Source organism: Tachypleus tridentatus, chromosome 8 (genome assembly GCF_004210375.1).
Source record: "Tachypleus tridentatus isolate NWPU-2018 chromosome 8, ASM421037v1, whole genome shotgun sequence".
Taxonomy (NCBI): domain Eukaryota; kingdom Metazoa; phylum Arthropoda; class Merostomata; order Xiphosura; family Limulidae; genus Tachypleus; species Tachypleus tridentatus.
In genome coordinates, this window is record NC_134832.1 from 73,653,979 (window position 1) to 73,667,001 (window position 13,023).

The 13,023-nt window shown below is 28.3% G+C and overlaps 1 protein-coding gene across 2 annotated transcripts in view; it reads right to left on the reverse strand.

Annotated features, from left to right (window-relative positions):
* Window positions 1–13,023, reverse strand: part of sdk (sidekick cell adhesion molecule) — a 116,462-nt gene that overhangs the window by 15,647 nt on the left and 87,792 nt on the right. For both annotated transcript variants that reach the window (XM_076449498.1, XM_076449497.1), the window contains 5 exons: window positions 12,721–12,791; window positions 8,383–8,635; window positions 7,603–7,718; window positions 5,403–5,589; window positions 1,323–1,460 (listed from right to left, as the gene is read on the reverse strand). In XM_076449498.1, the coding sequence (XP_076305613.1) occupies window positions 1,323–1,460; window positions 5,403–5,589; window positions 7,603–7,718; window positions 8,383–8,635; window positions 12,721–12,791 (765 nt within the window). The remainder of the gene's footprint in view (window positions 1–1,322; window positions 1,461–5,402; window positions 5,590–7,602; window positions 7,719–8,382; window positions 8,636–12,720; window positions 12,792–13,023) is intronic.

The following is a 13,023-nucleotide window of genomic DNA, read 5'->3' on the forward strand; positions in this document are numbered from 1 at the left end:
TGGCAGTACATCCCATTTTTTCTCATACATGTCATGAATGATACATTCTTACTAGAAATGTTGTTTCAATGGTGTACCTTATTAATTCTTTCTTTGTCTAAGGGATAAATGAAACATATCTCCTGTCTTCATTCATATTAATTATTTTTAAACATTATAAGAAGCTAAATATTGTAATTTCTTAGATTTATTTACAGGCACACATAGAAATGTTTGGAACTACAAAATTAGTTACTACTACATCATGTTTGATATTCAATTATACAAATTGTTTTCACTGAAATGTTCAAATTCTCTAACATTTTAAAATTTTTTATACATCAGCCATGACTGTAAAGATAGCAAGCACTATGACAAACACACAATTAGAGAATGTTCAGACCCTCCTAACGTAGTTTTTAGCAAAGGGTTATTTTGACTAAAGTATTGCAAATGTCTAGATGTGCATTATTTATGGTATAAGGCAAATTTGACAGTCTGTGAAGACTAATGTGTATTATTTTGGCAGCATATTTAGAAAATTACAACAATGAGTTTTAACACTTTTTTTTGCTTTTTGGAAATAATTAACAACAAAAATAAAGCATAAAGATATTTTTTAACCCTTAAATGGCAGGAATGTTGTAGATAGCAGCATCAATTGATGATGGCCATCCTTTAAGGGTTAATAACCACAATAAATCATTTTATATAGTGTTTCATGTTTATAAACAAGCAATTACAAAATTTTGTTTGGAAGGGTAGAGCAAATTTTCTGTTTAATACCTGTACCCACCACTTCACATGTTCAATAACAGATATTAAGTTTGTTGTGATTGTTTAACCTTAGTGTTTTCCTTAATCCAAGTTCACGGTAAATATTTCTTTTTTCTTTACATTTATACACTATCAAGGAAACATGAGATTAAAACTCTACACTTGTACTGCTACAATCGATAATGGAAAAAAGGATGGTCATTCATTATATTTGTCAGAAACTAGGAAATTTAACATACCAAAATGAATTATAAACTTCAATCTATTTTAATAGTATATTCCATTTCTTGGAATACTAAATATTTTTATTTTTCATAAAAGTAATAATATTTTATGCAAAGCCAGGTCTTTCGAGAGTTCTTTAACAACTACAGAAGTTTATATCATATATTTAAAAAATAATAATAATCAAACCTTCAGTGGCTTCAGTCTTTTTTTTTTTCTCTTCTAATTTAATTGTGAGTATGAAATACATAGAAATTTTACTATTGATTATTTTTCCTCATTATACTGAAAATTAAAACATTCTTCACCAAAGATATATAGTATATATACTTAAATTATACCTTTATCATCTGAAACAGTTTCGTAAGTAACCAAGTATCCAGTAATTTCTCCATTGGGATTTTGTGGTGGCAGCCAACTAACATTAAGTGAAGTCATTGTGATGTCTGAAAAAACAAGCTGTCCTGGTGGTCCGGGAACTGAAAGGGAAAAGGAGAAAATTACAATTCAAACTCTATCATGTTTTATTTTAATTACTTCTCTAGTAACAGTGCTTTAAAGCTAGTTTTCAATAGTAGAAAACAACTGTTTTTAGAACAAACAACACTAAACACATCAATTCACAGCTAGTATACATCAGCCTTTATAAAACCTTTAAATGATTAAATAGCATCTAATGAAATTAGATAGACAGTAAAATCTGTCTAAGGCAGAATCGCATGGGACAAAGTAAAATTTCTAGCTTAGACATAGTAAACATGCATTTCCTTATATTATATACAATCATATACAATTTTTGAGCAGAACATTATACTTGCTTGACTCAATGGAAGTAACACACTTGTGAATAAAGTTATTATACTGTTATGCTATATTTATTAGAATAAGGACAAAAACAAACACTCAAAATATACATAAGTACACAAAATCCTAATGAAATTTATTTGAAGAAAGTGACCAATTTCAACAGTTTTGTTTTTTCAATGGGCTTTCTCATGCAGTTAAAATAAAATGTCAATTCTACAGCCTTTTCATGAAGTTCATTTTTGCATACAATTTGATGGCATTAGTATAACTTAACACTTGCAACGAAGTAAGAATTTCTATTTCCTCACCATCTTTTAAAACTGTGGAAAAATAGGAATTTATTTTTCATGAGAATTATTTAAAGAGTAGAATTCTGCACTTAAAAGACAAATATATTTCTACAAATCATGAATCTAATTTAACTGCAAAAATAATGACAACAGAAAAGAGAACAGAATATATTTAACCAATACTTACTGTAACAAAATGTCCAAGAATTTATTAATATTTAAACAAATTATTAATTAAACAAGAATTTATTAATATTTAAACAAATTATTAATTAAACAAGAATTTATTAATATTTAAAGAACTTATTAATTAAACAAGAAATTAATATTTAATGAAAAACATTTTTTCTGCCTTAGTCAGTTTCTAATCCTACTTGTTGATAAATGAGGAGAAAAAAGATAGTTTTCTGTCTGCGTTACGCAGGTTCTGCCATATAGAGGGCCTTTTATAAGAGAAATCTTAATGCTGCAAAATTTTGATACTTCTGACTTTTACAGGTTTCCGCTCTATGCAGTTTCTGGCTTACACAGTTTTTACTGTATATTTAACATATTTATTAAAACTAATTGAAGGTTTCCATTAAGGAAGTTAAACCGTGTAAAGGACAATTTTAGATAATGTTTCCCTTCTTTCCTTCTTTAGTTTTAAAACCCTAATGACCTCTTTAGATGCTAATTACATATCCTGCTTTATAGAAGGTAATAATTAACCTATTTAATTGATTCAGTACTTGTTTCTTTAAATTCAAAGCCAAAAGTCTATAAAAGTGTTGCTACTCATACCAGTCATTCTGAGATACATTTTTATTTCAAGTGGGTTTCTCATCATCAGGAAACGTATCATATTTCATGGAGTTTTATCTCTTTCTTGAAAAAAATAAAATAAAATGACCCACCATGTGATCTCTTCGTACTTGTTTAAAGTTGTTTTACATTTAATACAGTGTATATCCCCCAAAAATGTGGTTGTCTTTCAGTTAATAGCATGTCTTTCACATCCAAAAATTAATATTTTTTAGTAAAGTATTTTAATAAAATAAATATTTGTCCATGAATATCTTGAGTATTTCTTTTGAATAGTTCATGTTAAAATTAAAAATACTTCACCTCATCTCTAAAATCTTTGAGTAACATCTAAAATTTCCTTTGTGTAAAGTATAGTCCCTAAAGCTTCCTAAATGCATTTCAAATGTTTCTGTTTCTGTGAAACTTTATAGCTTGTGTTATTTTCTTTACTCTATCTCAAAATAGAATTTGTCAATTTGACCTTGTAGCCAAACAAATAAATCTAAATTATCTTTTCTCCTTTCTAGAATGACTTAAAATTGTAACATTAAAACTACATCTGTTTATCCTAAGTTTCTCTAAGTTGGTAGCAGTATACATCTATTTATAATTAAATTTTATTGTTTTATTGCCCTTTAAGACCAACCATACCATTAAGTTGTAAGTCACTCTTGGCATGTGCAACTCACATTTTACTATCATAACATTACATTATCTAAGAGTTACTACAGGCTGCTCATGTGAAACATTTTTATTATTATTAATTTTACTTAATTTAATCTTAACTAACATTAAAAGATCCCTATTTTCACATTTAGTTACTTTTGTAATTATACATAAAAAATAAACAAGAAAAACAATAAATAAGTTTTTTGTTCTTATTTTTCATTGTCAAATAGAGTTAACACTAATTCTTCATAGTAATCACAGTATTGCACTTCATAATTTTTAATTAAATAATGCACTAAACAATATAGACTAATAACATACAAAATGTAGAAAAATTTCTTTACCTCTCAAAATTTTTCTGGCTTCCTAACTATGTGACAAGAGTTGTTAGAAATTTATCCAAGCTAAAGGTTAACTTTGTCATGGGAACAATGTTAATACTTAGCTTGAATTCCTTTTGGCAATAAGTACTATATAGTTAAACACACGAGAAAACTATTAACTAATTATGAAAGGGAGAATGTGAAAGGTAGGTGTGGCAGGAGGAGGTCTGATTTTCTATTCAATAGTTCTGTAACCAAACAAAGTGTAGTTTGTCTGAAAAATGAAGATTTTATAGAGGGTAATTTACCTTTAATTTCATACTTTTTCAAGGGGTGGTAGATAAAATATGAAAGACGACATACTAAGAGAGAATGTGTCATGTTTGTCACACTAGGGGAAATTCAGAATTTTTATTAAAATATTGCCTTGTAGAATTAAGAACTTAACTCATATATATTATTAAAATATGAATTATTAACTAATATTTTATGCTGTTTTATTGGTATAACATAAACACAATGTAATTTAATAAAATTTTGAATGCGATACACTAAAACCTTGCAATAGGGTTAAATGCACAACTTTAGTACAACAAAAACATTACAAACAGCTTGTTAGTAATACCTTGTTGTTTAAAGAAAAAATCTGAATAATAATGATTCTAAATCAATTTAACTTTTAACCAAAGGCAATTTGTTATTAATAAAAAAAAATATTTTATGACAACTAGTGTTTTTGACCCACTTGTACTGAATAGTTTAAAGTTATAAAAATACAACAACTTTACAACACAGACAAATAGCATACACACTACTCAACTGTTGACAAAAGCACTTACATTTATAAAGCATTTATTTTAAAAAAGCATATACAGTGCCTTTATGGGCTTAGTCATAACAACAGACTTGATTCCTTTAAGCTTTAAAGAGCTCCATGAATTTCACTGAACTCCAAGATAGCATGCGACTGAAAGAAATTAACATTTTCCCAATCTGCAGATAAGTTTCCAATAGATATACACGCCTCCTTATACACCTAAATTCACATGTTCAACATGAATTGTGCTGATACATGATGATGTCATCATGCAACGAAATCCCTCAACTAATAAAAGGGCAATAAAATTCTCACTCACAGTAACTCCCTATATGCATTTGCATTCATGATAACATTTTTCTTTGATGATAAAAAAAAGAAAGTGCACCAAAAATAGAAAGTACACATAGGAATGTGTGCTGCTAAAGGATTAACTTACTTACATAATACCTGTATATATATTATGTCACAACGTATGTATGAAAATTAGAAACCATATTTCCACAAATACTGTATATCCTAATGCTTATTATAATCACTAGTTATTCAGTATCATCCAATAACTATGACAGTCATTATTGATGTTGATGACTTTTAGTAATATTCTTCTTTTAAACCTACTAATACCTGTATATTACACTGATTATTTTGCTTAAGAAAAGCTATAATGATGCATTATCATGTTAAAGCCAAGTGAGCTCAAGTAAAACACGTGCAGTGTATACTTACGATCTTCTTTGGTTTTGACGAGTGCAGCTGGTGATCTGGGACCATCACCAGCAGGATTGAATGCCAAGATCTGTACACTATATTTTGTATACTTTTTCAAATCAACCAAAGTAAAGTGTAAAGTTGATACAGGGAAAGCTTCCATTTGTTCTGGTGTATTGAACAGCTCTAAAGTTTTGTAGAAGATCTGCTTAAAAAATGAAGGAATGAATAGGATTGACTGAGTCAAAGAAAGAAAAATTATATAATCCTATCAAGCAAAAATGATTAAGTTTTTGTCATGCTAAACTTTAGGTATTTTGTACATAAAAACATCAACTTTTTATGTATATAACCAAAACTAAATCAGCTAAAACAAAGAAAAAAGTTCCATTACATTCTTAAATTGTTCACTGACCAAAATAAACATGTTTTGATAATAAACAACAATTAAAATCTTTCTAAGAATAACTGTGCTATACTTTGTTGAATAATGATACTGTAAGCAGTTAGATGAAATTTCTATGGATCACCCAATTATGTCCCACTCAGTATACAAAAGATTTTGTGTCATATATACTAGATACTATATTTTGTTGATGAATATAAAGTGACACAATGTGCTACAAATAAAACAAGGTATATTATGTTACACGCTGAATACAAACTGTAAAAACACAGGTGACAGTGTTTAATTTTTTCAGGTATAATTAATTTATTATTATGACTTTTATATGTAACAAAGTCAGGTACCTCTGTAAATCTGAAAAATAACAGCCTTCTATTAACGAATAACTACAATGAGTGGAATTTATATAACTTAAACATTTATCAAAGTTAGTATTTTAAGAGCTTAAGTAAGCCACTCATGAAGTAATACATTTCTGAGAAAAATTAGTAATTTATTCAATAATACTGGCAGCTATTGTTTTAACTAGCCAGATATTTAATATAAACAAAAATATAAAACCATTACAAGAAGAATATGCAAATAAATCTGCTGTGCTACCTGCTAAACATGTTTGAAAATAAGAAAAAGAAGCATTTTTGCCTTTTCTGCAACTCCCATCTTGAATTTACAAAATCTATGACCCTATGAGTGTGAAGTATTTATCCTTTACTACAACTTTTATTAGAATCTACTGTCTATATATTTTCTAAGTTTCGTAAGAATGTTACAACTAGTAGGAAATTATGCAAATTTTACAAATTTTCTGTGGTACATGTCAACCTTTCATCCACAACAATTATTATTTGCACAAATTAATACAACTTGTCAATTTTTGTAACAAATACAAAAAAACTACCTTCATGTTTACCTTAGACAGTAGTTTATATTTGTATACAGCTCATAAATTGGCAAAATATAACAAAAAGCAATTAGTGTATTTGGCTTTCTTGTTTTTGATAGCCTTTAAGACACAGATAGGTGTTATGGTTTTCACATGGCCAGGTGAACACAGAATTGCCCAAAAAGCTCAGTAGGAAGGAAAAAAAAAGCTTGGGGCAGCTTTGTTTTGTTGCAGTGGTTCAGGGCTTCTTGGGCAATCACAAGACTGAAAATTATCTGGAACGAGTTGAGGCTCTGGTGAATAACTACGGCAAAATAGGCTGCAGGATGTCCCTGAAAGTCCATATCCTTGATGCTCATCTTGATAAACTCAAGGAGAACATGGGAGCATACTCAGAGGAGCAAGGTGAGCACTTCCACCAAGATATACTGGACTTTAAAAACTGCTACCAAGGAGCATATAACAAAAACATGATGGGAGACTATATTTGTGGGTGAATACATGAAAGTGATTTACATTACAATCACAAATCTCGAAAAACTACTCGCTTCTAAACATTTTTGTTCATTTTTGTATAACTTTAGTGTAAATACATGTAAATCTTGATTCACATGTTGTTTTATTCAGACCTTATGTAAATGAAAATGTGCAAATTTCCCAATTTTTACTTAGAAAATAGGTTAATTTCTAAATTTCATTATCCAGGTCATAAAAGGAAAGTGTGAAGGAAATAATGGCCATTCTCTGTACTTTTACAACATAAGCAATTAAGAAATAACATATACTTATCCAGGAACAAAATTTGTGTTACATAGCATAATGCTATTTAAGGATAATACAAAGAGACCTTCAATATATTAGAACATATTTCAGTAAGGAAATATTATATATATTTTTTTCATAACAGAACTTTATCACAGAAATACCACCTTATATCCCAGTAAATCTCCATTTTGTTTAGCTTCTAAAGGTGGTTTCCATGACACTTCTATTTCTGTTGAGCTGAGGACTGACACTTTCACATCCTGAGGAGACCCCGTGGGCACTACAATAACAAAGCAGATAAAGTAACTGTCTTTAAAATATTTAACATTATGTTAAAAAGAAAGTACTGGATTAACTGCTACACCAAATTTTATAATAGCAACTTATGAAAAGCAAGTTAACAGCTCTGCAGTGAAAATACATTTTTATATGTAGATATGGTAAGATTCAATGTTATTTATTAACAAACAACATCTGTACTTTACTGTTAAATGAGCTTGAATATAATGTCAATAAAATGTTTGATTAGAACAAGAAGGAAACTCACTAACATCAAATTTTGACGTTTTATTTAAGTTTTAAGGCTTGTTAAACTAAGTTTTTCTCATGTCTTTTATTTTTGCAACGGTGCCTATTCAAAATGCAGAGTAATTTTCATTTTAAATTAAGATTAGATAATGTATAATACAAAACTTTGAGTTATAATCTATACTTTGATACAAATTTATTGGACATACATTCCTAAAATAATAGTTCAATAAAATTTGGATTGCACATCAACAAATGCAATGACATGGCCTTTAACCCATGTGAGAGGATTAAGTTAGTTAAATTATAAATGTTTCAAGTGAGAATAATTGAGTACTTAAATGTAATCAACTAATGAGCCAATGATTAATCAATTAACAAATTCCACTAACTGCCCAGCTCCAAAAACTTCTTACCAGCTTCTCCAACATAAATGGTCACAGGCTGGCTTGATGGTCCACTTCCCTGGTTGTTATATGCATAAACCTTCACTTCATATATTTTATCTTGCTCTAAATTATCAATGGACACAGTATCCTCCTTGGTTCCAGTAACCTGTTTATTTGGGCAGTCTGTGCTTTGTGGAACAGCATATGTGGACACAAGACAGTACTCCACTTTATATCCAGGATTTTGAATACCCCCATTCCAGGCATTATCATCAATAGGCTGTGAACCAGTGCATACAATATTTAATAATTTTTCCATATATCATGTACTTTATATTTAGAAAATGACATGTTTATAGTAAGATTAATATTTATAATAGTGCAATTGATATATATTTAATATTAAAAAGTATATATATTTGTTTCATAAAATATTGCAAGTAAATGTATGTAAAATCATTTTATATAAATTTTGTTTACTGTGCACCATCAAAACTAGACTAATTGCTTTATTTGGACATTAATTCTTGCAAACTGAAATTAAAGTAATTAAATCACAGCTGATATCCTGAAGTATTTATAATTTAATATCATGCAGTTTATTGTGCATGTTCATGTGTAATAACATTCTCTTTACAAAATCATACGAATTCTACAATCAATAATGAAAGCTAATCTAAGACAGAGTTTACTCATTATAGTCAAATAACACCAAGTACTAATTTTAAAGCAAACAAGTTGTGCTGATAAGAAGTTAATCACCTTCTTCCCTGTGAATAATCACTTATATTTATTAATTCAGCAATTTAATTTATATAGTTATGCTTCAATGCAAATGTTCGAAAATATATTATTATATTTCAATACAGTTATAACCATTTGAACTTCTTTGAATATTAAAGGATGGTTGGTTGATTTGGTGTTTTATGACACAAAGCAGCTAGGTTATCTGTGCCATATTAATGAGTACACAAATTAAAAGAAAATAATGTCAAATATTAAGTGCTTTGATTAAGACCACTCTCTTGATTTTCCTAAATTACTAAAAACCTACCAATTTTAAGCAAGAATTTCCAGTTGTAAAACATACAACCTGCAGAATTTTCTCAATAAAAAAACTAAAATGAATTGTGGTCTACAAAAGCATTTTAGTACTGTATCTCAAATAGGACTTAATGGAAATAATGGTTTTTGTGAGAAGCTTTAATGGTGGCATTTTTAACGACTAAACCAGATGTTTCATGCTTTATTTGCTGAAAATACAAGAAACTGTGAGAAAAGTTACACAAAAATAATTGTTTAACTTTGCACCATTTCAAGAAAATTATAAGAATTCTTTGATAATTTACTTTATTCCAAAACTTACATGTAATACAATGAAATGTCCACTATAAGAAAGTTCAGATAATCAAATTTTCAGCACAAAAACATATTAACTCTTTAATGTTTTGCTTAATCCCAAGATTGGTTTATTTAAGGAAATGAACTGAATGTTTCATAATCTTAACATACATGAAACTAAAATAAAAATATTTCCCAAACCAGCACAAGTATTTTTAGAAAAATGTATTAATCATTTCACTCCTGCAACCATTTTTAAATTCCTTTCTGCACTGGTACTGCATTACATTCAAAATGTAATTAAACTACTTCAATACTAATCTGTTTAAATGAAATTATGATGAACAAGGATGTTATAATTTAAATTTTTATATTATCAAAGTCTATTTTAAAAAGAAACATCTAAAACAGTAATTAAAAATGGAGTTTTTGCTGCCACCTGATCTGTTCATGGTTACAACTTTTAAACTTTTAAAAGCTCTTATACAAACAACTGTAAGTGGCGAACAAACTGTAAAACAGTTAAAGCCTGCTACACACATGTATTTTATTAGTGTCTGAAAACAGTTGAAGATTTGTTTATCAGACAAAAACACTGTAAATTATTTCTAAATTTAAAGTATTCAGCTATGCCCACTTACAGAGTCAAAGCTTCAGTTGCAAGCAACAGTACGAAGTTGAATGGCATGCTTATAACCAATAGAAAGAGCAGATTTTGTAAGTTGAGGAAGATACATGAGCAGTGTATAGTTCTGTACTATAACATGAAAATAAAGCTTAGTCTGCTGTTGAGTATGGTCTCTCTAGTGTTTAGTTGTACTTTCTCACTTTATACCCATTATATTGATGAACAGTTAAAATGCATTTAGATTTTTCCTTTATATTTTAGTTTATTAGACATTATGCGAGTTTTAAAATTCATATTTGAAATGTTTAATAATTTTTATAATTTGAGCTTGTTGTCACCTGAATTGGGGAAGCTTAATAAACACAACATGTGTATAAGTGCCTCCTTGTTTCTTCACCAAGTCCATGTGCGTAGTCTGTCAAAACTACTTCATAGAGCCACCCGCAAGTAATTATAAATGGTAAATTATGAACAGTTTCTAAGCATAATTAAAAATAGACTAAGTGGAAAGATAAAGATACAAAATTATGCATATAACAATAAAAAGAGTTTGTAACCACTTGATGAAGAGTTGAAAGTTATGTCATACTTACATTTGCTAATTTTAAACATATCATTGCACTGTTTGCTGATGATAATGGAAACAGTTAGTAATATATTAGAGATAAACCAAACAACACAATATAAACATTTACCTTTACCTTAAACACTTTTGATATTCATTTATGAGATTCTAAAGGTTATGCAAATAAAATGTGAAAACTAATCAGAGAGTGAGTGCAAATAACTATATTAAATAATTAATTTCTATTAGAAATAGTAGTAAAGAATCGAAATTAATTATTTTATTTTTTTGAAACTACATACTTTTAGGAATGTTCTTGTCAAATTTTAAACAATTTCACTCACAAGTTTTATTTTGTGAATGAAGTATAATGCTAGACATCAAATGCTATGGTTTATAGCAGGCAATTTATAAAGGGTTAGCTTCACCTTAATCTACATGAATTTTAATTTCCTATAAAAGGAAGAAAAAAAAATTCTATCCACTATAAATGGAAAGAGCATGCATACAAACAGAGAACATCCTTATATTCTAATACTCACATATCACTTTACGTTCATAAGTTTAGCTCATTGGGTACTTGCTCATATGAAGAATGATATACAATTCAACAATACTTATGATACTCTGAGCTTTCTCAATGTACTTTCACAAGAACTGGTAAGATTTTGTCAAATAATACAAGTATTTTGCACACAAGGAATGAGATTATTTTAATTAAGTGTTATAACTGAAGATATATTATTTTGTGTGTAGTTACTTGCTTCTCAACTCTGAATATTTCAAGTATCATTATCAAAGTATAATGCAAGGAAATGTTTAAAATTAAGAACTAGAAACAATGTACATATTCTTTAAGTTCTCTTAAACAATTTTAAAAGATTTTCTGGTTATATTCTTAACTACAAATTTTTTACATTTTCACGTGTAGTTTATTTTTAATATTTTATATCCCCTTCTTATTCTTTACCATTATTATTTATCTCAACACATACAAACAGGCATCCTTGGGCAATATTACACTTTCAGTGGCATATATACATTAACCTTTGGCAGAAAGTTGTTACACTTGTATACTATACTATGCCTCATGAATCAAGGCTAAGTTTGGATTATATTTGTAAAAAAACATCAAACTTTTTTAATACGTATTTTAAAACAAATAATGCACAATTAACTAAAATATAAAACTGAAACTTAAATGCAGTTTAAATGTCTATTTAACTGACATACTTCTAGGTGACAAACAAAGCAAAGTGCTAAGCAGAGAAAAGGTGTCATCAAAACTAAGAATCTGTAGGAAATTGTGCAAGCCAAATTGAAAATAACCATTTAAAAATTTTAGTTTAAAATGAATTCTTTCTATTGGTTATAAACTTTCACAGAAATAAACAGCATTGAGTGTGAAATGATACGACAATGCGTAGAAAGTGGGTGTGGCTTTGGTTAAGAGTTCCCACGAGATTTATTTTACTTTTCTCTGAAGTCACCCTAAATAATTTGGAAAAAAAGGATGTATGTAAATAGAGCAATTAGCCTACTTTCTTTCATGATAAATGAGGCCTAATGTATAAAAAAAATTACTTAAATTACACAGACTTAAACCTAAGGCTTGTAAATTCTTATGTATCATGGGACAACAAAGCTGAAGATTAAGATTTTAAAAGTTTCTTTAAAAAAAAAAAAGTAAAACATAGATAGTAAAACACACTGGATTACAAAATATAATATTATGCTAATTTCACCGATGTACATGCTTAGAAAGGGAACCTATAAGCTTACGGTTAACGGACTGAGATACAGCTATAAAGAAATTTACTTTAATACTCACCTCCCACTTTACTCTGATGGATGTTGGAGTATATGGAGTAACAGTCACAAATCGAGGAGGATCCTCTGGAGCTGTAGAAATCACAAAGAAATTTACTGGGCATAAAATTTGATATATAAATTTCTTTTTTTTCCAAAATTAAAGTGTTATTTTAAGACTTGGAAATGTAAAATTGATAATTTTAAAAGTAATAGTTAAGAATCATTTGATAAAAATCTCAACTAAAAAAATTAACAGTCTTGTTTTGAAAATACTTAAGTATTGTTCATATTTTTAAAGTTTATAGAAATAATTTAAATTACA